General features: G+C 36.4%; 1 protein-coding gene across 12 annotated transcripts in view; it reads right to left on the bottom strand.

Annotated features, from left to right (window-relative positions):
- The window catches only part of ZNF521 (zinc finger protein 521), a 285,223-nt gene that overhangs the window by 124,269 nt on the left and 135,612 nt on the right, over positions 1 to 25,342 (bottom strand). For all 12 annotated transcript variants that reach the window (XM_032799036.2, XM_032799035.2, XM_075062981.1 and 9 more), the window contains one exon: positions 23,386 to 23,470. In XM_032799036.2, the coding sequence (XP_032654927.1) occupies positions 23,386 to 23,470 (85 nt within the window). The remainder of the gene's footprint in view (positions 1 to 23,385; positions 23,471 to 25,342) is intronic.

Here is a 25,342-nt window from a genome sequence, read left to right on the forward strand (position 1 = left end):
GGCTTGAAAGAAATAATTCAAAATGATGTCAGAATAGCCTACACATACAGTATGCCCAGACTTTTTGCTCAGCAAAGTATCATCTGTAATAAAAATTCAAATCAGTTTAGCAGCTCCAACAGAAAGAACACTTATAAAACATGTATCATCATAATTTTAAGCTTACTACCAGCATCAATGAGGAGTTGGCAGTGACATCATATCGACACCCAGATGGCACTTTCATTTTACTGGCCACATTACTCCTCCTGGATTTGTAAAGGAAACCTGCACAGTTTTACTCAAGCCGCATGGCTGCAATTTAGAACCTGTTTTCATTCAGTGTTTCTACTTCAGAAAAACATTTGAACTGCAGAAAAAATACAGTTCCGTCTATATCAATTCTCCTCACCTCTGCATTTATCATCTCTCCAAGTCCTGCCCCCACAATCAAGTGTACATTTTAATCCACATGGCATTTTAGATAATGATGTTTAAACGTTCCTGAAATTGCTACTGTATATCACAGTATGACAAACAAAGTTTGTAAATTCTAGACTGTAAGCTCTCCCAGGCAGAGATCATAGGGTTTTTTTTTTTGTTTTGGTTTGGGTTTTTTTGAGGGTTTTTTTTGGTGGTTGCTGTTCTGTGAGGTGCCTAGCACAATTTCAACCTGGTACGATAACAAAGAGTCAGAATTTTCCTAGTTCCCTTTGTTTCTTTAAAGGTCAGTGTTTTGATAGAAATCCTGCTAAGCTAAATTTTCTGTTCAATATTATGTTTTTAATCCCCTCCTCGTCCCACCTATCTCCTCCTAAAAGTTAATTTTTTCCCGTATGTTTTTGGAATATGTTTGGTGTTATATATATTCTTCATGTATCTTTGTGGCATAGTACAATACTTTACATGGCATAAGTATCTTTCAGTGGTTTGCAAATGCCATTAGAATCTGACATAGCTCTATGTAACAGGAGATGGACACAGGCATCATGTCTGCTTGCTGCATTTTTCCAGAGACCTCCAGGTTATCCTCTCAGATGACAACCTTCGCAGTAGTGCTCATCCACTTTCCACAGTAACCTCTTCCAACTGCTTCTCCCACCAGTTTCTCCGAGTTAAAACAGTTTGACTATTTCATGGAGTTGTGATTTAGAAAAAAGCAGTTTAGTAGTTTAGCCAGATAATTCACTGCTACCCAAATATGTGAAGAAGTCTTCAGTATGCAAGATAACTACATCAACTGGAATAGCTAATATAGTAAACTAGGCTAACTAATCTAAAAATACAGACAGAATGAGACTATAACTACGAGAGTTAAAGATCCTAGGAAAGAACACAGAGATGACCACTACAACAACTAAATGAGCATCAGAGTCTTGATTCATAATTGTATAGCATACTGGCAATTATGTTCTTGGTATAACAGATGACTACTTCTAACAGCCAAGTCCTATGAAGGATATTCTGCACCTGCATTTATTCGTCATTATGATCAGCTAGTAAAAATTATTTCAAAATCAACATTTAGAGTTAAATAATATTTGGTTTAAAAAAAGATCTGAAGAATCTCTTATTAAAAATTCTGAACGGTATTGGAATTTTGAGTGTACAAGCTTGCCATTCTAAACCATTTGATTAAATTTAACCATAGGAAACTCTTCCAAGAGCTAATGAAGCAGCAATTACATCTGAAAACGGAACCCAAGCCAAATACTATACCATTGCAATCTCTTTTTCAAATATCATGCAACAATATTTAATCTCCTTGGTTTTGATTTTTCATGTACAATTCACATTGGACTTCTGTTTTATATGATTCCAAATGTTTAAAGTCTAAAGGTGAACAGGGCATTAGCTGCTCTTTGGTACAATGGATTGATAGCTAATTTAATATGCATCTACCAGCTTTTTTAAAAGAAGAGAAATTAAGATGGCTTTAGGATTTTTTTAATTTTTAAGAAGATAATCAAACAAATGTATAGTTCATGAAAGGGAATCCAGGTGAATTTAAAAATTATTCAGGTATTTTCTGGGTTTGACTGAAAAGCAGATACTTTTCTATTTTTGGGCATTGGAACTGGAGTCTTCCACAGTCCAAAAGATACATTTTGACAAATTGTTACAAAAAATGTTGGGGAAAAAAAAAGAGGAAATAATAATTTCTAATTTTAAAAATATATATATATATATATATATATATATATATATATATATCTTAGGCCCAATTCTGATCTTGCTGACACCAGTATAAATTCAGACAATTCAGTGACATAGCAGGCTTATGTTGATGTAAATTAGATCAGTATCTGGCCCTCTCTTTTCTTCTGGCCCATAAAAGAAGAACTGTTAATATTGGATAATGGTTACATTTGCAATATGCATTGCAGACATGGATTGTTCTGTCTTTTCTGCATTACTGTGAACAGCACTATAAAAAGGGGCGATCCTTTGTGCAATATAAGCAGCAGCTAGAGGAATCTAAATACAGCCAAGTCAATGAAGGTGATCTTGTTTTATTTCCAATTTTTCAGCATTTCTTTATCACAGGCAATAGAACATTTTAGCATAATAATTCAGAGGTCTTGGGATACAGAAGACAGAGAAATAATGTTGAAAAGCAATTCTTCACATTTGGCTTTCACTACATCAAGTGCAAACTGTGAACTTAAACATGAAAATACAATTTGCTCCTTCCTAAAGTCTACATTCTTATCTCTTGAAAAGAACACACATTCATTTCCAATGCCTCAAGGTAAAGACTAAGGCATCTATCACAAGTACAGAGAATATCCGAAGGATTTAGAAGCAATCTTTTCATAATGTTTCTTTGGAGAGGAAGCAGGGTTATGAGTTACTCAAAATTCATAAAGATTATTAAATTTACATCCACACAGCAGATATGCCGCCATTGTATTTCCCATCTACAGTGTCAGTATTCCTGTTCTCACCCACTGAGAATTTATGTCTGGTTCAGGACAGTCAACCATTTTGTGGCATTAGTGTGCTACTGCACAATATAAAGGTTCTGTTCTATTACAATAATGAATTGCTTTTAATGGGACATACCTGCAATAGTCACACTGTTCGGATTCGGTGTTCATAGTACTCTCTCTATTACCTTTCAGTTAAGAGATTTTAAGAGGCAAATCATTTCTTACTTCAGCAGGCTAGTTCTATATTATCAACTCGGATATTTTTGTACACGACATCTGAAAGACTGCTCTATCCTCTAAAGCTGTCTCTTACTGGAGTCTACCACTAACAGCAGTGACCCTTTCTGATAAGAAAAACTGATCAACTGCAAGCTTTCCTATTAATGAATCCAACTTTTTCAGACAGACAGTCTAAACTAAGCCTATGAGTTATGTGTTTTTCTTCTTGGACTTCTTGGCCCATGGAAACTTATGAAACAGATTTTTCTAGTCCTCCCAGGAGCAAGACTAGGTTCAGAACTTGACCTTCGAAACAGAGAGGTCCACAAAAGCCAGAGTGGCTGATAGAATTGAGCATTACTCTCCTCTGCCTAACATAAAGCAAACTACAACATGTGACATAAGGCAATATTAGTGGGAAATGTCAAGCAATGTATCAATGGGCGGTGGGGGGGGGGGAATATTAGGATTTGACCATATTGAAAAACTCCAGCACTGCACAATACAATTTTGCTTCTACCACAGTTTTAATTATTTAAGGTGGAGGCACTATATTCTTTTGAAAGAAGAACATTCTCATTTGGAAGAAAGATTTCATTACAAATCACTGGAAAAATTTACTGTGGTTTATCATAGATTATTTAATCTTTAGGACTTTTGATTATCTAGTTCTAGACCTGTTGTGGCATATACTCAGGTACTGTAATGTACAGAAGTATACAGAATCTCACAACAATACAAGAATGAAAATATAAAAAAATCCTAAAGGCCTGATTCTCCTTTCACGGGCACTGATGCAAACCTATTCAATCAACTGAGGGGCAGGGATGTGAAAACAGAGTGAGAAGAGAATCAGGCCCTAGTATTTTAAATAAACCTCTAAAATAATTTTTGGAAAAACAGAGGTTTGTTCAACTGTTGGTCCAGGACCTCAAAAAAGAACACAGGAATAATCAGATAAAATAATGTGTATGATGAAGTGCTATATGAGACCAAAACATAGGGCCTACCCTGCAACTGAACTCAGCTGGAATTGATGTACAAAAGTGCTACGGTGTCTGACACAAATAAGGAGCTACTCTCTCATCAAAGACCAAAGGATTTAAATGGCTAACTCCCACTAGAGAAAGTTCTGTGTATAAATCCCATACTCATTGATGGGAGAATGAATCCTGAAATCTCCATGACCTTGATGCGGAATATGCATTTTTACCCCTTTCACCTCTTGCACATAACGGAATATATCTTTTGGTTTTGTGTACTTTACCAGACATTCAGTTAGAAAAAGAAAATTTTGGAGCAAGAATGCTAAGCTATTTAGGCAGAACATAGTGAACCAAAAACTGCAAAACTTCAGCTTTCAAAAATAGCCTAAGTGACCTCTTACAATACTCTGACCACTCCATTCCAAGCAGGAGGTAACCCCTGTGAAGAGCGAATTCTGGCAAGTTCTCTCTTCACAGATGATGCACAGCTTAAGCTATAATGAGTTTTTGGGTTACAAATGCTGAACGCATTAATATTCCTTGATGATAATTATCACAGTATAAGCACCTTTCCCAATGTGAGCAGCATAAAGCAACTGAAGCAGCATTTTTACTACATTTGAAACAAGCTGGAAAATGGGATTTTCTACTCTTGTAACCTGAGGTCAACATACATCAAGCTATGCATATTAAATATATCTATACCTATGATCTATATAGCTCTATATATTTACACACACGCATTCCATTAGTTCCCTCAATTTTCAAATAGAGAGACAGAGATGCACACATTTTCATTACACTCCCCAAACTAAAAAATATCCTTAATTTTCTTTTAAACAGAACCCAAATGGTTAGTAAGTAGGATATGCAGGTACTGCTTTGAAAATGAGATGTATTTCTAAAGTGCCTGAAGTACATACTGTGGGCAATAGCATTGTACATGGTAGGCTGACAATGAAGAAACAAAACAAAAAACAACACTTTCAATAGATATTCACATAAATGAAATATAAAATTAGAACAGAGCACTGCCCTCCATCGTTGCACATTCAAAACGAAGCATAATATTTAACACTGAGAGATTTAAGGGTTAATAATACACATGGATTACACTGGCCATAATTATACTTTTTTTTTTTTATATGCAACACTTTAAAATACAGCTCCTTAACAGGCCTAATCCCTAGAAATCAGCACACAGCTTGAGCAGTGAGATGGGCTCTGGTGATATCCCTGGGGACGAGAGGCAAAGAAGCATCCATCTAAGCTTCTGAGTGCCAGTGGAACTGCTCTTTATCTGCTGCTGCAGCCCTGAGACTACAGTATCCCTGCTGCGCTGTCTGCACTCCTCCACATGGGGCACCGATCTGTGGATCCAAGTAGTTGCACATCCATTGGCCCTCTCACCTGATTGGTTCACCACCAAGCCTTTGCATATCACTGGGCATGAACAGCATGAAGGTGTGTGCCCCTCATATCTGACACCCAAAACCTGCTTGCTCCCCCATAAAGTGGAAAGATCTCCATTATCCTACATATGGGGCCTGCATCCCTGCAGAAGGTAGCAGAGGACTTGTTTTTTAATTTAAATAGGCACTGTTGTATTTTAAGCTAGAGCCATTTAATCATCATACAAATATTTACTAAGGATTAATTAGAACGTAAAAAGGATCTACAATATACAGGGGTTTATCAAAGATGACTAGGTTCCTAATGATCAATGTATTGTTTGATTAACACCTCCATGCAATAAACTGTCATATTAAATCTACATTTTAAATGCTGGAGATCCTAAAAATATTATATATTGATTTATCTTGTTAATCTTAGAACAGGGTAGTAATTGATTTTTCCCTTCTACTATTCCAAACTTAAAAAGTGTCCATTGTTAAAGCCTTTACACTGTTAAGAAGGCTTTATTAAAAAAAAAAAAAAAAAAAAAAAATCACACTCCTTTTTTTTTTTAAAATGCTATAATGCTGGTTTAGTATTCTGTGCAAATAGTGTCAACAGAGCTTTCTTTTAACACTGACAAGATGAGAGTCAGTTTGAACCCCTAATCTGAAAAATGGGAATTGATTCAGGTGTTTTGTAGGTGTGAAATCTGCTGAATGCATTTGTGCCATGTTATCCTGCACTTCATTTAGAAAATACACCACGCTACAACCATTTCAAGGACTGAAGCATAATTTTTACTTATGTGCTGCAAAATGTCTTAAAATCCCATTTGAATATACGGAAAGGTTTTGGGAGAACCTTTGCTAAATATTTAACAGCACTATTGGCTTATTAAATACTATAATGTGAAAGCCATGAAAGGATGATATACTGCGCACGCCATTTATTTTCACTTAACACTGGTGCTCGTTTTGAATGCTGTACAAGCCCATTCATCAGCTGAACCAAGGCATTCTAAAAAGTACTCCTTGCTAGCAGATAAATATGGTCAAAGCACCTTTTTATTACAAAAAATGACTAAAATTTCTTTGGTTAAATGTGTCAAAATCTGTTTCACTCTGGTTCGAAAAACCTCACAAAACATTTTAAAATACTGTATTTAAAATTAATAACAACACAATGAAGTCATGCTAACACAAGATATGCTGCTTAGAAGAAAGGCAAACCTGGGGCAGAGGGGAAGATAAAGGTACATAACATCCAGTTTCAGTTTAAATACATGGTAATTCCATAGCTGACCGTTTTGTAGGAGGAAAATTGAATAAATTTCAATGCACATCAAAATGAATTTGACAACTACATAATACAGTGACAGTGATGTTAAAAATATATAGATTAGACAGAAAATATTCTACTGAAGTAACCACCTCCAATAATACAGAATCACAATAACTTGGCTCATAACAATACACATGCACGCACGTGCAGTATGAATCAGTGAAAAAAATTTCAATCCACAATGAGACATATTAATATAAACTAACAGAAAAAAAGATCTCTTGCCACTGAATAGCCTGCAGATTGTGCATTTATTCTGTAAACACTGTAACAATGATTATCCGTCCTTCCAGTTCTCAGTGGAGACTCTTGCTTTTGAAAATGTCTTGTGGTGACTTACTAAATTCAGGCTATTTCAATTAGTATTACTGCACATTAAAAATTAATTGCATTAAAGAGTGGATTAAGGTTTAAATTTCAATTCTACAGTGTGTGCGCTAGAAATGACAGCTAAAAATCAATGCTCTCTGGCCCATAATCGGAAGTATGTACAACTGAATAGTGTGGAACTGGCGTCACTGATAAAGCAGTTTTAAGAGACATGATAGTTCAATTGAAGGTGTGTCAGTTCTAATTCCAGATTTAAATTTGAATGCTACATGGTCATAATATTAAGAGAAAGAAGAGAGGGAAAACAGCTGTATTGCAATGAAAAAACAATTGCACATAGGCAAGGGAGGGAAAAAAATGTACATAGTCCCAAAAAAGATAAAATCTATATTTACTGTTCAAATAAAAATTTACGTACATGCTCCCAAGTGAGAAAATTTCTAACAAGGTAAGATGACAACTTGAACGTTACATGGTGAAAAAAATGTTTTCCTTATTTAAATTATGTTGTTCTTGGCACGATCCCTGAAATAACAAATTAAACCCCAATCAAACACCTAAAAACGTGTACAGCTTTACTTCCATGAGTAGTCTCAAAGAAGTCACTCGTGTGCATAATGCTACACATGTGCCTAAGTGTTTTAAGATCAGAGCCTTACAACTGACATTCACCCCAATGAAGACGTGCCAAAAGAGACCTTCCTAAGCTCCCCAATTAGAGATGCATAGAGAGTGCAGACATGCCACCATGCCAGGTCCTCTGCAATATTTTGCGTATGGAAGGGTGCCTCCACACTCAATGGGGGAGGCATTGGAGAAAAGGAGAGCTGAGGAAGGCAGCCACAGGATCCACAAATGCACATACTCAGCAGCAACTTGTACAAGTCATGCAGGAGGGTTGCAGTTCTATTCCTATTCATAAATTGAAGCAACAGCTCAGGGATGACTGGTGCCAAAGATCCATTCCTTGGCCCTAAATTGGGCAAACAGGGGTGATTTTTTTCTCCCTAGCTTTCTCAATACAAAGCATGTAGCACAATGACTTGGATTTTATGTAGGTGAAGTGAATGTCTACCTTCTATTTTACTGGCTGATAAATCAGTTATAACACATTCTTCTGATTGCAGCTGCTTCTTGTCCACTAAGGACACAGCCTGTTTGCTTGTGACAGCACTGACATCTTTATGTTATCATTGTATGCTTGTGTTGCTTAAAAAAGGGAATATCTTTAATATAAATCTTGTTTTTAATCCCCAGACTAAGAACAAAACTTGCTGGAAGCATCTTAAAATCATGGCACAAGATAGACACTCATGGCTGGCATGTGTCAGGTGACTCGGGCTCACAGGACTAAGGCTGCAGGGTTGTTTTCTTCCTGCGTAGATGTCTGGGCTCGGACTGAAGCCCGGGGATCTAGGAACCTGCGAGGTGGGACGGTCCCAAGCCTGAAAGCCTACATAACAATGAAACACCTCCGCAGCTAAGTCAGCTGACATGGGCCAGCCACAGGTTTTGCTTTGCTGTATAGACATACCCACAGGGGCCAGAAAAAAAAAACAGAAAATATTTTTGTGGTTTAATATTACAGATAAACCACTGACAAGTCAACTGCACACTGCCTTTACCCTCCAAGATTAATATATCATGAAAATAGTTAAAAACAAGGAATAAGCCAAAACAAAAACAAAAAATCTCATTTCAGTTCTTTTCTGAATTATACAATGTGTGGGGGTTAGGAGAAAGGGGGAAAATGTATTATACTCGCTATAAATTCAGCATTGTTTCAGTCTAAAAACTGCTAGCAAAAAATGTCATTTAAGAGCAGATGATGAAGAACACTCTGAGACTAGTCAACTAACCAAACTGGCATCAATAAAGTACTGCAAAGCCACCCAGGATACCAGAGTTTGGAATTGAACTGTGATTGGTCTGTACCTAAGAAAAAATATGATGTCCAAAACGTTTCTAAAGATCCCCTGTGCTCCACTGATGTCCAACAGCAAGTTTGGCGTCAAGAGAGTAAAGAAGATAGGAAGTAATAACAACAATAAAAAAATAATCTGGTGCAAATGGACCCAAAGGTGTAATAGTCATCCCCATGCAACAATCACCCTTCACTGCAATTTACTGATGTTGTTTCATTACAATATAGGATATAAAGGTGGCAATATTCAGGCAGACTATTTAAAGCTATGTGATTTGCAGCACCAGCCGTGGCTGGTATTGGCCCAGGATCACAGCTAAAGAAAGGACAGTTTCAGTGGAGACTACTAAAAATTGTATATTCTTGTCAGCATGTGAGCATTTGTGTGGATAGGTGGTTCTTATGAGATTTAGCTGAGAACCACAGAAATCAGCTTTGTAATAAAACAATATGATATATTTGGTAGAGGATCCTTCATATAAACTGTACCTCAAAATTCTTTACAGAGGTAAAAAAAAATCTGGTCACAGATTTAAATAATTAACAACAGAACAGGGATAAATTTAAAAGATTTAGGCAAGGGAGAAAATATACGTATTACACAAGATTTTGAAAACATCTGGTGGAGACACTGAGACAGAGACATGGGAAGATTTTTCCAGGCTGCAGAAGATGCAGAGGAGATAGATCTTGAATCAACAGTGACAATGGGCCAGATTCTCAGAATATGTAACAGACTTCACTGACTTAAATTGATCTATATTCATTTACACCTGGATCTGGTGTATACTGAGGATCTGGGCCTTTGTGAGAAGTGACTGAGAGAAGATCACTTTAGCAATGTAACTAGTCTGAAGTCGAGAAAGACAATGTAATGTCCATGGAGGATTATCCATAAACAGGAAGGATGAATTTTAATTGTTTTCCGAAATGAATAGAGTTGTTTGAGGCACGTGTTGTGGCAGAAAGGCAGGCAATAGCATTCTGCACAGGTTGAACAATCATAAATAAAATAAGTAATTTAATACTTGGTATTTATGGCATTTTAGCATGTTTATGTTCAAAGCACTTTAGATACATTAACTAATTTATTCTCAAAACACCATTATTCTCATTTTGCAAAATGAAGAGAGGTTAAGTGACTTGTCCAAAGCTACAGAGTGATGTGGATGAGGATATCAGCAAAGTTGGAGATGAAAGACAGACACGTGCAAATTTATTGAAAAGATGAATTTGCCTACATAGGAGATGGTGCACTAGGAGAGTTCCAAGTTAAAGGCTATTGCAAGGATATGCTCAGAACCAACAAAAACGAGAAGCCTGAGTTGAGTATGGAGACAGAAGAGGAGTTAATGGTGTTTTGGAATGCTTCTCTTGCAAAAGAGAAGTACTTCCACCATGGAGACATTTAGTTCAAAGAGACCAGTAAAATCACAAGTTTGCAGACAGGGTGGACTGGGAAGAGCCACGCTGAAAGCCTTGTACACAAAAATATTAGCTTTCTAAAAGTGGGAGTTGACATAAAATATGAGATGACCCAGATAGCGTATCACAGATATTAGACAGAAAGGCCCTAAGAGGTCACATAATCTATTCCTATGCATGCCAGTGAAGGATTTTTCCCTACAGTACATTTTCTGGAGTATGCAATATAAATGTAATGGCAGGTAAAATCTGAGCATTTCTATTATAAATGCCTTTTTTCAGCTACTCACAACTTTACAACACTTTCAACTAGTGAGCTGAAATTTTACAGACCAGGTCTCTGCCCAAAGGTGATATTTTTTATTTATTTATTTATTTCCCTCCCCATTAAGTCTTGCAAGATTTTTATTTAAGAGCAGTAGTGCTCTAGTGACTGGGGGTTGAAAGTTCAAACTTAACAGAGAAATGTCACTCAAATGCAAAGAAGTGTATTTGACTGTTCTGGTGATAACTGGTTTTGATTTGATCATGTTATGACAGTTTGAAAATCCCACTTTGCACTAATGCAGTACTTTGGCTTTATTTTTTAGCCCATTTTACCAAAGTTCTAAGCAAAGGGAGGGCTGTGTTACCCATGAATGAGTGGCTAATTTAGCTACGTGGTAAACATGCACATCTCTTAAACTGAGCACTGCATTGATCAGGGCCCTGTAGGAGACCAGGTTGTTGGGTGTTTTTTTCTTGTTGTTATTTATTTTATTTTTTTTGCAGGTGATCTTCTAATGCCTTAGGCCTCATCGATGTGTGCAGTTGGGGGCACTGAAAGAAGATACAGAAGTTTTCCCTCTTGCATAGGTGGTGTCTAGTCAAAGAGTTATATATAAAGGAATTACTATTATGTTTTTAAACCATGGAATTCTAATAAAATAATACATAAAGGAAACATTCAAGCTACAGAGGCACTCAAAACACTCATTGTGCATATGTTTCCTGATAGTTTTCAACCACATAAAATACACTACTTTTTAAATCATACAGTCTAATATCCTGATTTTGTCTACAAACTTGGAACCTGCACCCTGTAAGATGAGTGCAGTGAATGAGGCAAGGTTCTGAAAGATCCCTTGTTTCATACACTGTGGATAGTTTAAGGCAGGTAAGTACTACATATGTGATGGTCATATTCAGTGATGAAAACAATTTATCACATGCCCCTGTAATATATCATACATCTTTGATCATGTCACCTTCACTCTGCCCACTGCTTCCTCTTCTGCCAGACCTATCCTAGCAACTTATCCTAAACTGCTCATGATCTTGCCATACTAAAAATGATACCTTTATATGACGAGGAAGGAAATAACACCTGTTCCTAGATCGGACAATCCTGAGATATTGATTTTAAAGTTTTGACATTTTTATACACAGAAAAGCTAATTTCGGTAAATTTTAGGGTTTTAATATTTATTAATTATATTTGTTTCCTTCACATCACAGCCCTGTACAATTGTACTCATAGTAACTAAAGCATCTTCTTTACAAGCTGAGGGATATTATAAATAGGCCCAAGTAAATTTTTTTTAAAACTCTCAAACACATTTGTAACCCTCTACACTAGAATTACTCTCGCTTATTAATAGATATCATTATGCACATGCAGGCGCTCATACATACATAACTGTATATGCGCTCAGAGAGACAGGCACGAGCGCATATTTTAAGCAGGTACCACTGTTTTAGCTGACTATCAATTTTTCACTTCCCTCCTCACTACATAATATTAAGTTTATCACAAACATGAATATGCACAAACACATTCTGACCTTATGCATTGTCTGCAATTGACGCAAAACAGAAAATATTTAGTTTAAATATTATTCCAATCTCCAATAAGCCATTTAAAATACTAGAAATAGAGGGTGTGCAATAGCTGTACCATTATGAGGAAAAGAGAGAAAGATACTTTTCTCAGTAAGGATCTCTGAGTGTGTCACTGGTTAATTCCTGCTCTATGCTCCTCATTAGCATTACTCTCAAGTTTCTGGTTATCATATCCGAAATATTAAGACATAATAATAAGTACAAAGGTACAGATAATTGGATATTAACCAGAACATACTTGACTGGGCAGGAGGTAGGGCTTTGCTTAAACTAATCCTGAAATGTATTAATCACCAATTAATGAATGGGTTTCAAATTCATTTTCTATTATAGAACACCTCCGAGTATCTAAGCTTTTTCTAACAAAATGAATTGGAATAACAGGCTAGGAATTAGAAACACTTCAATTTGAGGCTGGCCTGAATTAATTCCCTTTAGCCTGTTGTCAGGTTTACTGAAAGCAAGAGTTACAGTATGGTGTAATTTTAAAAAAGGCTGAGAAAATAAATACATTTTAGGGCATCACCACTTTCATTTAAACTCTATCTGTATGTAACAAATGGTCGTGCAGAAGCTAAATATTGCATTGGAGAAATGCCACTGCATCATTTAAGTGCTTAAGTGCAAACAGAGATCTCTAAAAAGATAGATTAAGAACTGAATAAACACTATCAGAGGGGTAGCCGTGTTAGTCTGGATCTGTAAAAGCAGCAAAGAATCCTGTGGCACCTTATAGACTAACAGACGTTTTGGAGCATGAGCTTTCGTGGGTGAATACCCACTTCGTCAGATGCATGTAGTGGAAATTTCCTGCCCCTGGAAATTTCTACTACATGCATCTGACGAAGTGAGTATTCACCCACGAAAGCTCATGCTCCAAAACGTCTGTTAGTCTATAAGGTGCCACAGGATTCTTTGCTGCTTGAATAAATACCGGCACATATTACCAATTAATCATCAACTAATTATTTTCATTACTATACAAAGACGAGCATTCTGCCTTTTGTAAAAAGTACCGTAAAGCACCATGGTGATCTGAGCAAAACAAAAATAAAAAACCAAACAAAAAAAGTAACTTCATGTAGATAATACAACACTGTAAAAAAAAGTTAGGAGTATCTGAGCTCAGAAGACTTACTCCCCAGAGTCAAGTAACTTTTCTCATAGACTCTTTTACCTTAACTTCGAAGTTTTACCAAACACAGTATACTAGTCAGAAATGTCTGCATATTTTTGCTGGGTTACCTGGCTGCAGATAGTTACAATTTAAATGAACAATAGTTCTTATTTTCTAAATATATTTAACTCCAAAAAAGAAGAAAGAATCCAAACAAAACCTCTTTTAAAAACTAACTACTTTTTTATGTTCTTACTTTTCCAGTATTACGTTTTTATGGATGCTTTAAATGTATGCATCACGTTTTTTTATTATTTGAAATAGGTGTGCCTGCTACTGTACCAGAAAAATAAGAGAGAGAGATCCTTAGTGTTACTAATGAAGAGAATTATATCAGACATGGTTGAAGTACTATTATTCCCCTTTCCTCTCGCTCTTCTCACTGTCCTTGGCATTATTTACTTTCATGTGAATTATAAGTAAATCCATATTATCCATCTCTCTGTTTTTTTCCTTAATGTGTTGACTTTAATTTTAGTCAGTCTTAAATAAGCACTTACTGAAGATGAAGTAAGATATGCAAGCAAGTAGTCCTTTTATCCACAATTTTGCCACAGAAATACACAAACATTTCAATGGCTCTTCATTAGCAAACAAATCAACAAGTGATATTTTAATGCATGACTTTATTCCATCTCTATGGGGACTGTAGTTGAGAGCGTGATGTACAGTACAGAGAAAGGAATCATCAGCCACAATGTCCCAGGGCTCTATCCATTGAGGACTTCTCAGCCTCTGCTTAAAGAGTGCATTTAATTGACTGATAGACAGTAGCTTCTTTGTTCACAAAAGATAGCGAAGTAATGGCAGCTTGAAAATCGTACCATCTACGGGATCTCCTGAGACTAGTAACAGGGGGATATGTGTCAGGAATAAATAAATAATCTAATTATTAAGCCACTTCCTGTCAAGTTAACTCCAATTTGTTGGCTTTTGAAGGCAACAAAACGAGGCATTTTTCCTCATTATGCTTCTCTTTTTATACCACTGGTAATCACAGGCGGATTAAAGGGTGCCTGATTGGTTTTTTTGTCAAGGAACTGAGAGGCAGCCAACAGTACAGAAAAACAGAGTTGGGGTTAGAAGAAATTTCATGCTTGTCTCCTTTCCAGCTCCCTAACAGCCCACATGGCTGCCCCATACAGTGCCGCCAGCTGTACAGCAAATGTGTACCCCTCCAAGTGCGGCCTACCAGGCCACAGGCTCCATCCTGAGAGCTGTGAGATACCTTGCAATCTTGGCAGGTAGCTACTGCTGTCATAGGCATAATTCTAAAGGTGACCTACGAAACGCCATCAGCTCACCAAATGCAACAATACGAACAGCTGAAGTTCAACACCCACTCTCCATATTGGTTTCTTTTGTTTTGTTTATTGCACTAAATGGACTCAAAAGCAGGAAGAAATCTAATGAAACAGCTCATCAAGGAACTGGGGGTTTCTTTGCTAGGAATGTGAACAATTTAGGAATAACTACTGTGGATTTTAATATTTAAACTGTATTCTATAGTGATCATTAACACATATCAAAAATGTGCAAAAGCAACTGTTAGGGCTGCAGTACAAAAGGACAAAAACAAAAAAGAACAAAGGGAAAGGTGACACAATGCCTTTAATTCATCCTGCAGTGGCTAGGTATTACAGCACAAACTGCATCGTATATAACAGCACACGCCAACTGGACTCCTTGCACTACCTAGACAGAAGAGAGCAAGGTTAGAATCAAGTGGCATTCTGATCTTTAAATGCCCCCCTTTCTTTAAAAGAAATTAAAATGGAAAGAAAATGATGCAAAATATTGGCTTTTTGGTTGTTTCTCCCCCTCTTCCCCCCAAACTCCTTAAGAAAAAAATTATGGACTCTTTCCCAAATTGAATTTTTCAAAATCCAAGTTGTTTGAGTTACAAAAGAGAAAAATAAAACATCTGAGTTGGGAATGTTTCCATATTAGTTTTTTACTTCATATTCTGTGACTTTAAAATGCCTCGATAGACTTTCCCGAAAAACTGTGTGGAAAAAAAAGAAAAGAAAATTGCTCCAGGGTCAATCTGAAATCTAGATATCATCTCAAATCAGAGTAGCTCTGTGGCTGAAATCATATAATCCTCAGAATTAAAAACTGGAGTTTGAAACAGGAAGGGGTGACGTGACTTTCAGTTTAGTGCTCTAGTATGTTTACAGCTGCATTTGCCCTTTGTCAATACATCTTGAATTTTTTGTTAAATTGCTCAGATAATTAAAGCCTCTTCATACTTACAGTCTGCTTCATTGGTACCATGAATTCTGTTTTCAGTTACTGTCTGCAAATTCCCTCTCTGCACAATTTCATACTAAGCAATAACACTTCATTTTACATAAGTTTTATCTGATGTCCCCATACAGAGCTGCCAGCTGTACAGCAAATGTGCAGTTCTCAAACTGAGGCCTACTAGGCCACAGGCTCCATCCTGAGATCTGTAAGGCACCTTGCTGTCATTGGCAAGCTTTCCCTGCTATCACTGTTACCATCTCTCTACACTACACACAACTTAAAATCATCTGATTATTAGAATTTGTGGTCCACACTCCATTTTATCCTTTATTTAATCTATCCCCAGATCACACATTTGTTTAAATGTTTTGGCTGGTTTACAAATCATGCAGCCATCTGCACAGTAGGTGTGACACCAATTTTTAGACAAAAGTTGCATTACAAAACAACAAAGATAAAGTCATTTGAAATGCTTTGGTGTTTGTTATTCTGCCTTGTTTGCTTGGACCAACTCTAAGAAATAAATAGAATTATTTGTGCAAATCGATGAACATCTATGAAAAACAACACCCAGCAGAACACAGAGCTTGCTCCATTACCTACGTTAATATCATGACAGCTGAGGAGAGATGACCTGGCCCACTTCTCATCTCTCCTGTACAGATGGCTATTAAAGAGAAAGTATCCCTTTTGTATGGTCCATGTAGAAACCCTTTATGGGCTTTTCAAATAAGCCAGCATTACCCACATGAGGGTAGCTTTCTGTTAGTATTAAACAGCACAGATTTCATCTTTTTTTTTTAAATCCAGCTCCTCATGAAATAGCCAACATTTCATCAGATTTAATATCAAAAGAAGATTTTCTGGATGTTACATGTTTTTTGCATTTTTCAAATCGCATAATATAGTTACACTAAAGTTTTTGAAAACTTCTTGCTAACAATGAGTGTAAACATGAGATTCTCAAGTACTCAAACTATTTTTTGATGCTAAGAGGGTAGTATCGTTTTTCCCCCTGCAATGTGTTAATCTCCATTCCTTGTTTCTGACAAGTCAGTGAAAGCTGATAAACAAAAGGAAGTCTGTGCCTCTTCATGTTCTAGTAGGCAGATCCATGTATTTAGACTTTTTTCCCCCAAAGACATGTAAAAACCCCTCACACAGGAGAATCATTTTTATTGTATATTATTTAAACTGAAATTCTGAAGAAGTGATATTTGCGGTTACCAACGTGCAATGAATATTAGTCACATACTGCTGCTTACGGTATATGTTTTTCATGACCGTAGGCATTAGACAAACTACAGAATGGGTAAATGTCACTTACTATTACAATTAGCCTAAAATGTTATTGGTGTCTACAAAGCTGATTTATTCATTTCCTTTGTCTTGACATCAGCAATGTATTCCAAATATAACATAATGCATGCTGCATATGTCTGCATGTGAGACAAATAAAATTATTTTTACATATATATATACACACACACACACTATATATACACACACATATAAAATACATTATATGTATGTGCATGTGTGTGTGTGTGTGTGTGTGTATATATTTAAAAATCAATGATATATTCAAATATCATGGATTTGCAATAAACGATTTCTCCAGATCTCAGTGTTAATACATTGCTAGTCAATTCAAGGCACAGTTTTCAATTTTCATTTCAGATGAATTAATGCATTATTTCCAAAAAAAGTGCTTTAGGACTATTACTGTCTCAGCACAGACTCTCTTAATCAATCTATGGGGTTGGTTTAATGTTCACTGAAGTCAATGGGAGTCTTTCCATTGACTTTGATACTGGTTTTGACTCTAGTTTTGTCATTTTTTTTCCTGATCCTTGCCCACAATACACCCTTCTCTCAGACACCCTTCTGTCAAAAACCACACACTTCAACTCACACACAATTTATACCAGATATGAAATTTAAGGCAAACTCTTAAAAAGACATAGCCTGGCCCCTACCACCACAACTTTTTATGAGGACTGTGGTTATTGCTACAGAGCCATGGCTTGCTCTCTACAGTCAATGTAAGTTGCAGTGAACTACAAAGATTGTGGCTGTTTTTCCCCTTTTATCATTCTCTTTGTCAGCCTGATCAGCCTTCAATGGTAAATGTGCTGCTCTGTTGTGCACAGCCAGCGGCTTGCAATTTGCTCACTATGTTCCATGAGACAGTTGTTTGTGGCTGTTTGGAACACATTTACCTCTTTGGGGATTTATGCGCTAGTTGCAATGCCAACTTCCATAGTGATAGAGATTTCTTTCTAACTAAAATAGATAATTAGAGGCTGGTAATTATTGGTCAAGAATTATCAGAGTGAAAAAAATTAAGCTCTTCATAAATAGTTCTTGGCAAAGTCACCACTTTACATTATCTCATGCCTAACAGCACTTTATTCAGAGCACTTACAAATTTACACTACTGCTGTGGAGCCTCAGAATTTTATATGGGGTAATTCCTTTGCTCAGTTAAACAAGTATGAACTCCCTTGATTCTGATCCACTTTGTGTGTGTTTGAAAAAATTATAGACATTATGGCTACACTTCAGTTTATATGCTACTACATCAAGTAATACAAATGTAAAGGAATATGTAGAAGAAAAAATCTTTACCATCTTTATTTAAAATAACAGGTGGAGGGGTATCTTTCTGCACACTTGGGTCAAATGCCAACAGTAAACTATGTGAGCTAAACAAAGAGATACCAGGAAACTTCTCTCATCTCTAGACATCAAGAGACAGTTTATTCTCAAGAACAACTGCTAAAAAGCTTTGTATCTTATTCAGAAGAAAAAATGAAAGAAGCGAGGAATTACAGATATGTTTTCTTACACCTCACTGAGACAACATTAAAATATGTCTGGGTTTGGATTTTTTTTTCCAAATAGACACAAAGCTATAAAATAGTTTTACTGACAAACATGTTTGCATTTGGCAGTTTCCTCTAGAAACAAAAGTACCTTCATCCATCTGGATCCAAATTTGCATGTAAATAGACGGTGTATTAAAAAAAAAAAAAAAGCTTTGTAGCACTTTCTGTCCACAAGACTGCTCTATAGCATTAATGGTAAACAGTGTGTAGTTTAAGAAAACTTGGATGTTACTTGACATGGTCTAAAGGAATGAACACAGAATTGAGGGTCAGGAATTCCTGAGCTCTCTGCTACTGACTACCTATATGTAGCCTTAGGTCAGCAGTTTTCAGCCTTTTTTCATTTGTGAACCCCCGACAAATTTCAAATGGAGGTGCGGAAATCTTAGACATAGTCTGCAAACTCCCAGGGATCACAGACCACAGGTTGAAAACCACGGCCTTAGGTAAAGCATTTCACTTCTCTGCCTCTGTTTTTCTGTCTATAAAATGGGCATGATAAATACTTATCTGCATACCTTACCACGGGTATGTTGTAAGGATTAATTAAGCTTGTACAACATTTCACAAATGTAAATTATAAAGTGCTATATAGCTGATAAGTATAATTACTAACAAAAACCATCTCTCTGAAATCCTTTCAGTATGAGACTTGCACATAAACAAATGTAAATTGTTTTGTTGTCAAAGATATTTAAGGTTACACCTCACTGGGTCATCTGCAGATTTTATTTTCCATTAGGTGGCATAATCCATCTTGTTTGATTGATTGAAATGTATAATAAAATCTGTAAAATCACTATACGACCTCTTAACAGAGAAGAGTAAGAGGCTTTTCAAATAGCCTCTAATCCCTCTTCCTCTGCTAAATGACTATTTGATATTATATTTGATTAGACAAAAACATAGACAGACACACTACCTAAAAATATCTACCCTCAGTGGAGATATTTTAGCCAACAAAGTAATGCCGCTTGCCTTATTTAAAAGACTAAGTTTCATACTTGGATTTTTTAAACCTATATTTGCCTTAGTGACCTTCCATAATGAATCCACTCTCTCTGGATGTTAACAACATGAGAGAGTGGACAGAATAATTACAGGGATCCTATCAATCTGTTTAGGCCACAAAATTGCTGAGAACAAACATTTTTTCTTTAATCAGTTAAACATGTATCTACATCAGTGGCTCCCAATCATTTTCTGATAGACTATCCTCACAATGGTTTGATGGATGAACTCCTGCACTCCATATCCCAACGTACCATGTCCCGGCAGGTACTGCCATCTTCCTTTCTGTCTTAATGTCTCTCCTATTCTTTTCTGCCTCTATTATTTTTAAAATAATCTTATGTTTTTCTGTTCTCTGTCTTTTCCCCCCATTCTAATTGCTATTCATTTCTGCTGTCTCATTTAGTAATTCCTTCTCTGTTCCCTACTGCTTGGGATGGGGGCCTCAACTGGTGGTTCCAGAGATATGATGTGTGTCCTTGCAGCTTAGCTGAAGGCCATGGAAGCACAGGAGAAAAATCATCATCTGCTTCTGTAGCCATCTTCATTAGAGACTGTTGCGGGAGCAGGGATGGAAGGTTGGTGGGCCTTCACTGCCTGCTTGTCTCGGAAGCACAATGCATGGATGGTGGGGAAGGACAGACATGGGGTCGTGCAACTTTCCCCACCACCACTGCTGTTCTTTTCCTTTGCCCTATCATTCCTCTGAAGTCATCTGGGAGCCCTCAAATTAGAAAAGAGTAATCCACATCTATCAATAAATATAATACAAATATTGACTGGCTAGGAAGCCAACAATGGTAAAATATTAATCCAAATGGAAAATATATCTCCTGAGATGGGGATATAATGTCGGAAGCTGAAGGTATGTGTTGCTCTCACAGTCCATCTGAGTATTTTTAAACCCCTTGATTTTTATCTACTCCCTCCTGCCTTCCTGGACCATTCGCTCTCTCTCTAAGGGTGCCTCACTCCACCTGCGAGAGCAAATACACTGTATCTTGTTCTGCCAATTCGTGTTACAGGGGAACTAGGGCAGCAAGAAATGCTTTATCAGCCCGAGTGGGCTCTTCTACTGCTCACAACTTTTGATTTTAGAAATATGGAGATTGGGGTGCTTAGAACACTAGGGTTTTATGGCAGGTGAATGGACAGGAAGAAGCCTCCAGATGCTGATAGTTACTTAGGTGTTTTATCTGTTTATTTTTACATATATATACTCAGAGACACACACACATCCATGTTTTATATATTATATCCATCTCCCACTCACAGTAGGGTCAATCTGAAAACTTAAACAGATTGATGACACGCTTTTAACCTTTCTTTGTAGACAGGATATGGTCTTGGGGAAAGGCCTGTCATGCTAGTGAACAACGAAATAAATTAAGGAGGGGAGCAGGAGGAAGGGAGAAGTAAAATTAGAAAGATAGCTAAGGGAAACTCTAATAAACGGTGAAAGGACTAACAGAATTGGAAAACAGCAACATTTGTTTTCCTCTGCTTCGGTAGTGAGGTCATGTTCACAACTCTCAGCAACAGAATTCTTATTCTTTGTTGATTTTGCCCTCCGCCTTCCCCAAATCTGTATTTTATTAATTAGGGTTGTACTACTAAGAGCTAAACTCTTAAATCTGGCGGTACACATAAGAAACTTCCAGGGAACACAGATTATCGAAAGCATGACCTGCAAATCTCCCAGTATGAGTTGTGAGCTCCTTCTCCCCACTGGGAAGATTTTATATTAAGCAAATGTAAATCTGTATCACTATGGTTATGTAATGAAACAATATCATGCATGGTTGATACAACTCCTACTAAGGATAAGGACCTCCCTCCCATTCAACCTCATGCAACTTTTCAGAATAAAATACAAACATCATTAACTCAGTTTTAAGAAAACCTCAATTACCATCATATCTGATCAACACTAGTCTGGATCCATCTTGCTGTACCCACTAAACAGAACAACCCCCCGCCCTCCTCCAAAATGTTTAAGGAGCAGAGAGATGCCCTTACCAAGGAATCAGAGGCAGATGGGACGTCGGTGGCAAACAACCACTATGTTTGAGACTAACATTCCAGCATTATCCCTTACCCCATACAGTTTTTGACAATTTCTTATTGTCAAATTATCAGTATCCACTAATCGCTGCAAAAGATCATTAAGAATATGCCATACACTGGGATCCAAAGAAAACAACGGAAAGGTGTATTCTGTTGTGCGTCATGTTCTATTTCTAAATTCTAAGTTACTAATCCTGATTTAATATTATGAAGCAGTTCATTATCTTCCCCCAAAGATTAAGAATGTCAAAAGTGAGACTTAATCCAACAAGCAAACCACTGAACTGCCTTTCAAGCCCAACTCATAATTTGTGTATATTCATTTTTCTGCAAAGAACATAAATGTTCATATTTTAAATGTATTAAAATGTATTACTAGGCTATTTCTCACTACTTCATTAATTTTGTGAGGTCACTTATGGTACAACCAAACTCCTGAAATTCAAGGAAGAAATTCATAAGCTTGCTTGCAATAAAATATTTTGTTGTATCAGCCCAGATATATCTGAGTTATTGACTTAAAAAGAGAAACTTCTTATTAACTGGACATGTGATTACTGGCTGCTCTGCTGTACTGTACCATTTGTAATTTGCACTTTTTTACGTTACAACGAAAACAATATGAAGCAAGTGTAAAATCAATGATTCCCTGCTTGCTATATGAAATTTCTGAAAAGAGGCTAATAACAAAATAAGACAACTACAACAATGTTATTTTATTAGCGGGCAAAAGATGTGCTTGATAAATTTAATTGACTGGTAGAATTCTTAGAGCTATTACTGAGTGGTTACCAAATTGAAAACATTGTGGGCAACCCCATGGGAATAAGCAAGTAATTGGAAAATATGAATATTAAAGAAAATGCTCTTTTTGTTTTATTCCACCTCACAACTCTAACATAAGTTTGTAAATATCAAGCATGCTTGGATCAGGAATCCAAATGGAAAATAATTTTTAAATGTCTGTATCTAAAAATGCAGATCCTATTATTGAATACAATTCCTTATTTTAAAAAATAAGATATAGTATTTAATTATGTACAGACAGAAACATTCCAAATTGTTTCCAGACTGTTCATACAGAACATATAATACTATTTTTATGGTCATTTGAATTATTTATCTTTCCTAAAGACAGAAACTCGCTAGTTTTGATTTTGGTACCAAGGTGCTTGAGCAGCACACTGTAGTGTCATTATCATAATAACGTCTGAAATTAAAACCTGTCTAAAACTCTACGGAAAGCTAACATCCAGTTCATTAACCATTCCTGTTAGTTTGTTTTCAATAATGCAAAAATGATTAGAAGTTTAATTTGTTAATCACCTGTGTTTTGACTGGAAGTAGATATACAATTCTCTGCAGAAGTCTAAACTAGCCCTTGCAGAAAATAAAACATGCTAATGTTTTATCAGGTCTAATAATATGAATAAAAAAATCAATCATGCCTAGGTAAATCATTGATGGTTGCACAATTAATTTCTCCTTAACTCTGTTTAATTTTGCGGGCAATGATGAACACAAGAAGGAGAAAAAGCTATCTATCTTCAACAAGATTTAGTGCTTCACTTACCAATCATGTGGTTTGCAACATGAACTTGGATATCCCATTCATTGTAGAAAACCATCTGACACTTGATGCACTGGTAGGTCTTCTTCTAAAGAGACAAGGGTTGAGAAAATGTGTTTAAACATACAGCCTGAACCATTTCATTATAACTCAAAATGGTTAGTTCAAAGTGGTAATTTAAAGCGCTCCAGAGGTGTTTTCATTAAGAATTAATTATTAATATTAAATAACTTTGCCTTCTGTAGCACCTTTTACTTGAATCTCTCATAGCTCTTTACAAATGACACTTTTTAAGCTTTACAAATGCATTGCATGGTAAGTACTGTAATAATGCCTGTGTTTACAGATTTGTAAAGTAAGGTGCAAAGAGGTCAAATGGGAGTCCTTCCTTTAATATTAATGGGCTTTTGGATCAGGCCCATAATGAAGTAGTGGCAGTGCCAGGAATAAAACCCATGTATCCTAATCCCATTCCTCCTCAAACCCAAGAATTCTTCCGTCAACCTAGTTACCGCCTCTCAGGAAGGTGAATTAACCAAAGGGCATGTCTACACTATGGCTGGGAGCCTCACAGCCCAGGTGGACAGACTGGTGCTAATGGGGCTTGAGACAGTGCTCAAAAAATAGCAGTGTAGATGCTGCAGCTTGCGCTGGATCTCTGGCTCTCAAGTCCCTGGTCTACACAGGCTGGGAGGCTCACTTCCAGCAGTGTAGACAGACATATCCTCAAGTTTCTGTTTGTGTCTTTCCAACCCAAAGCCCTCTAGAAGCAATGCAAAGGGGTTGAACAGATGCCTTCCTTTCCATATTAAATGGAACAGTACTTGGATGGCCAAAGTCAGTCCTGAAAAACAAAAGATTTGTAAAGGTATCCCTGTGAGAACAATGTGTCAGACTGTTTCAAAAATAAGTTGAGACCATCAGTGACTGTTTTAATTTTCTTAATGACGGTAACAAAATGTGCTGTGGTGGCTTTCAATGGAAACAACTACAGATCTCTTGGCTGTTTTTCATTTGAACCAATGTGAAAATTTCATGCTATTTTACCAAGCCAAGGCCTTGCATGGAGAAATGAAATCACCACATACTTGGAGAAGTCTGGTTTTCATTCAATTTTACAAATAAAATCTGAAAGGTCTGCTGTTCAAGATGTTCCAATTATTTTTCCTATTTTATGACTGTATGTAGTGACATAGAAATCGTCTGCAGAAATGCATTTTGAACAGATGCCATCCAAAATCTTACTATTATATGTAAGTAAGTGTGAACACGCCATAGTACATCTACATCTAGCAGGTATCTTTAAATAACGACAATCAGGATCAAAGACTTATTGTGCTGAGCTCTTTACAAGAGGCTTTTGATGGTGACATATAGAACAACATATATTGCGTAAACAACAATCACTCTTTTTTAAAAAAAACCATTGTTTCTCTTTAGAACTAGTTAGAAAATATTTCTTGCGTTATTTCTGATATGTGACTTTGTTGAAAAGCCAAGACACACAAACTTAATGGCTGGTCTTTTCTCTTGTTAGCGCAGTAAGACATAGTTTGTGTCAAGAATCGTCTACAAAAATTATGACTGATGAATATGATAACAGAACACACTTTCCTTCTTCTTTGAAGTCTAATGATAAAGAATAAAATCACTTGACAACAAAAAAATAATATACCAGCACTTACTAGCCTCTTCAAACTGATTTGACATATTTGCAGATCCACATAGATGTTTTCTTTTATCACAAAGAAAAGAATGCTTTTGTCATTGTTGCTAGATCAAACATTGGTTCTTTTTTAGTCTGGGAGCAGATTCTAAAATGTTACTATCAACTTTTATTAACTCAGCATATACTTATCTAGACGTGTCTAAACTTGTGTATTAATGAGCTTAGATTTTAAGAGATCAAAAACAGACATTTTCACAACGTGCTGAACAAACATCACATGCTTATTTCCAT

The sequence above is a fragment of the Chelonoidis abingdonii genome, chromosome 2 (genome assembly GCF_003597395.2).
Source record: "Chelonoidis abingdonii isolate Lonesome George chromosome 2, CheloAbing_2.0, whole genome shotgun sequence".
Lineage (NCBI taxonomy): Eukaryota > Metazoa > Chordata > Testudines > Testudinidae > Chelonoidis > Chelonoidis abingdonii.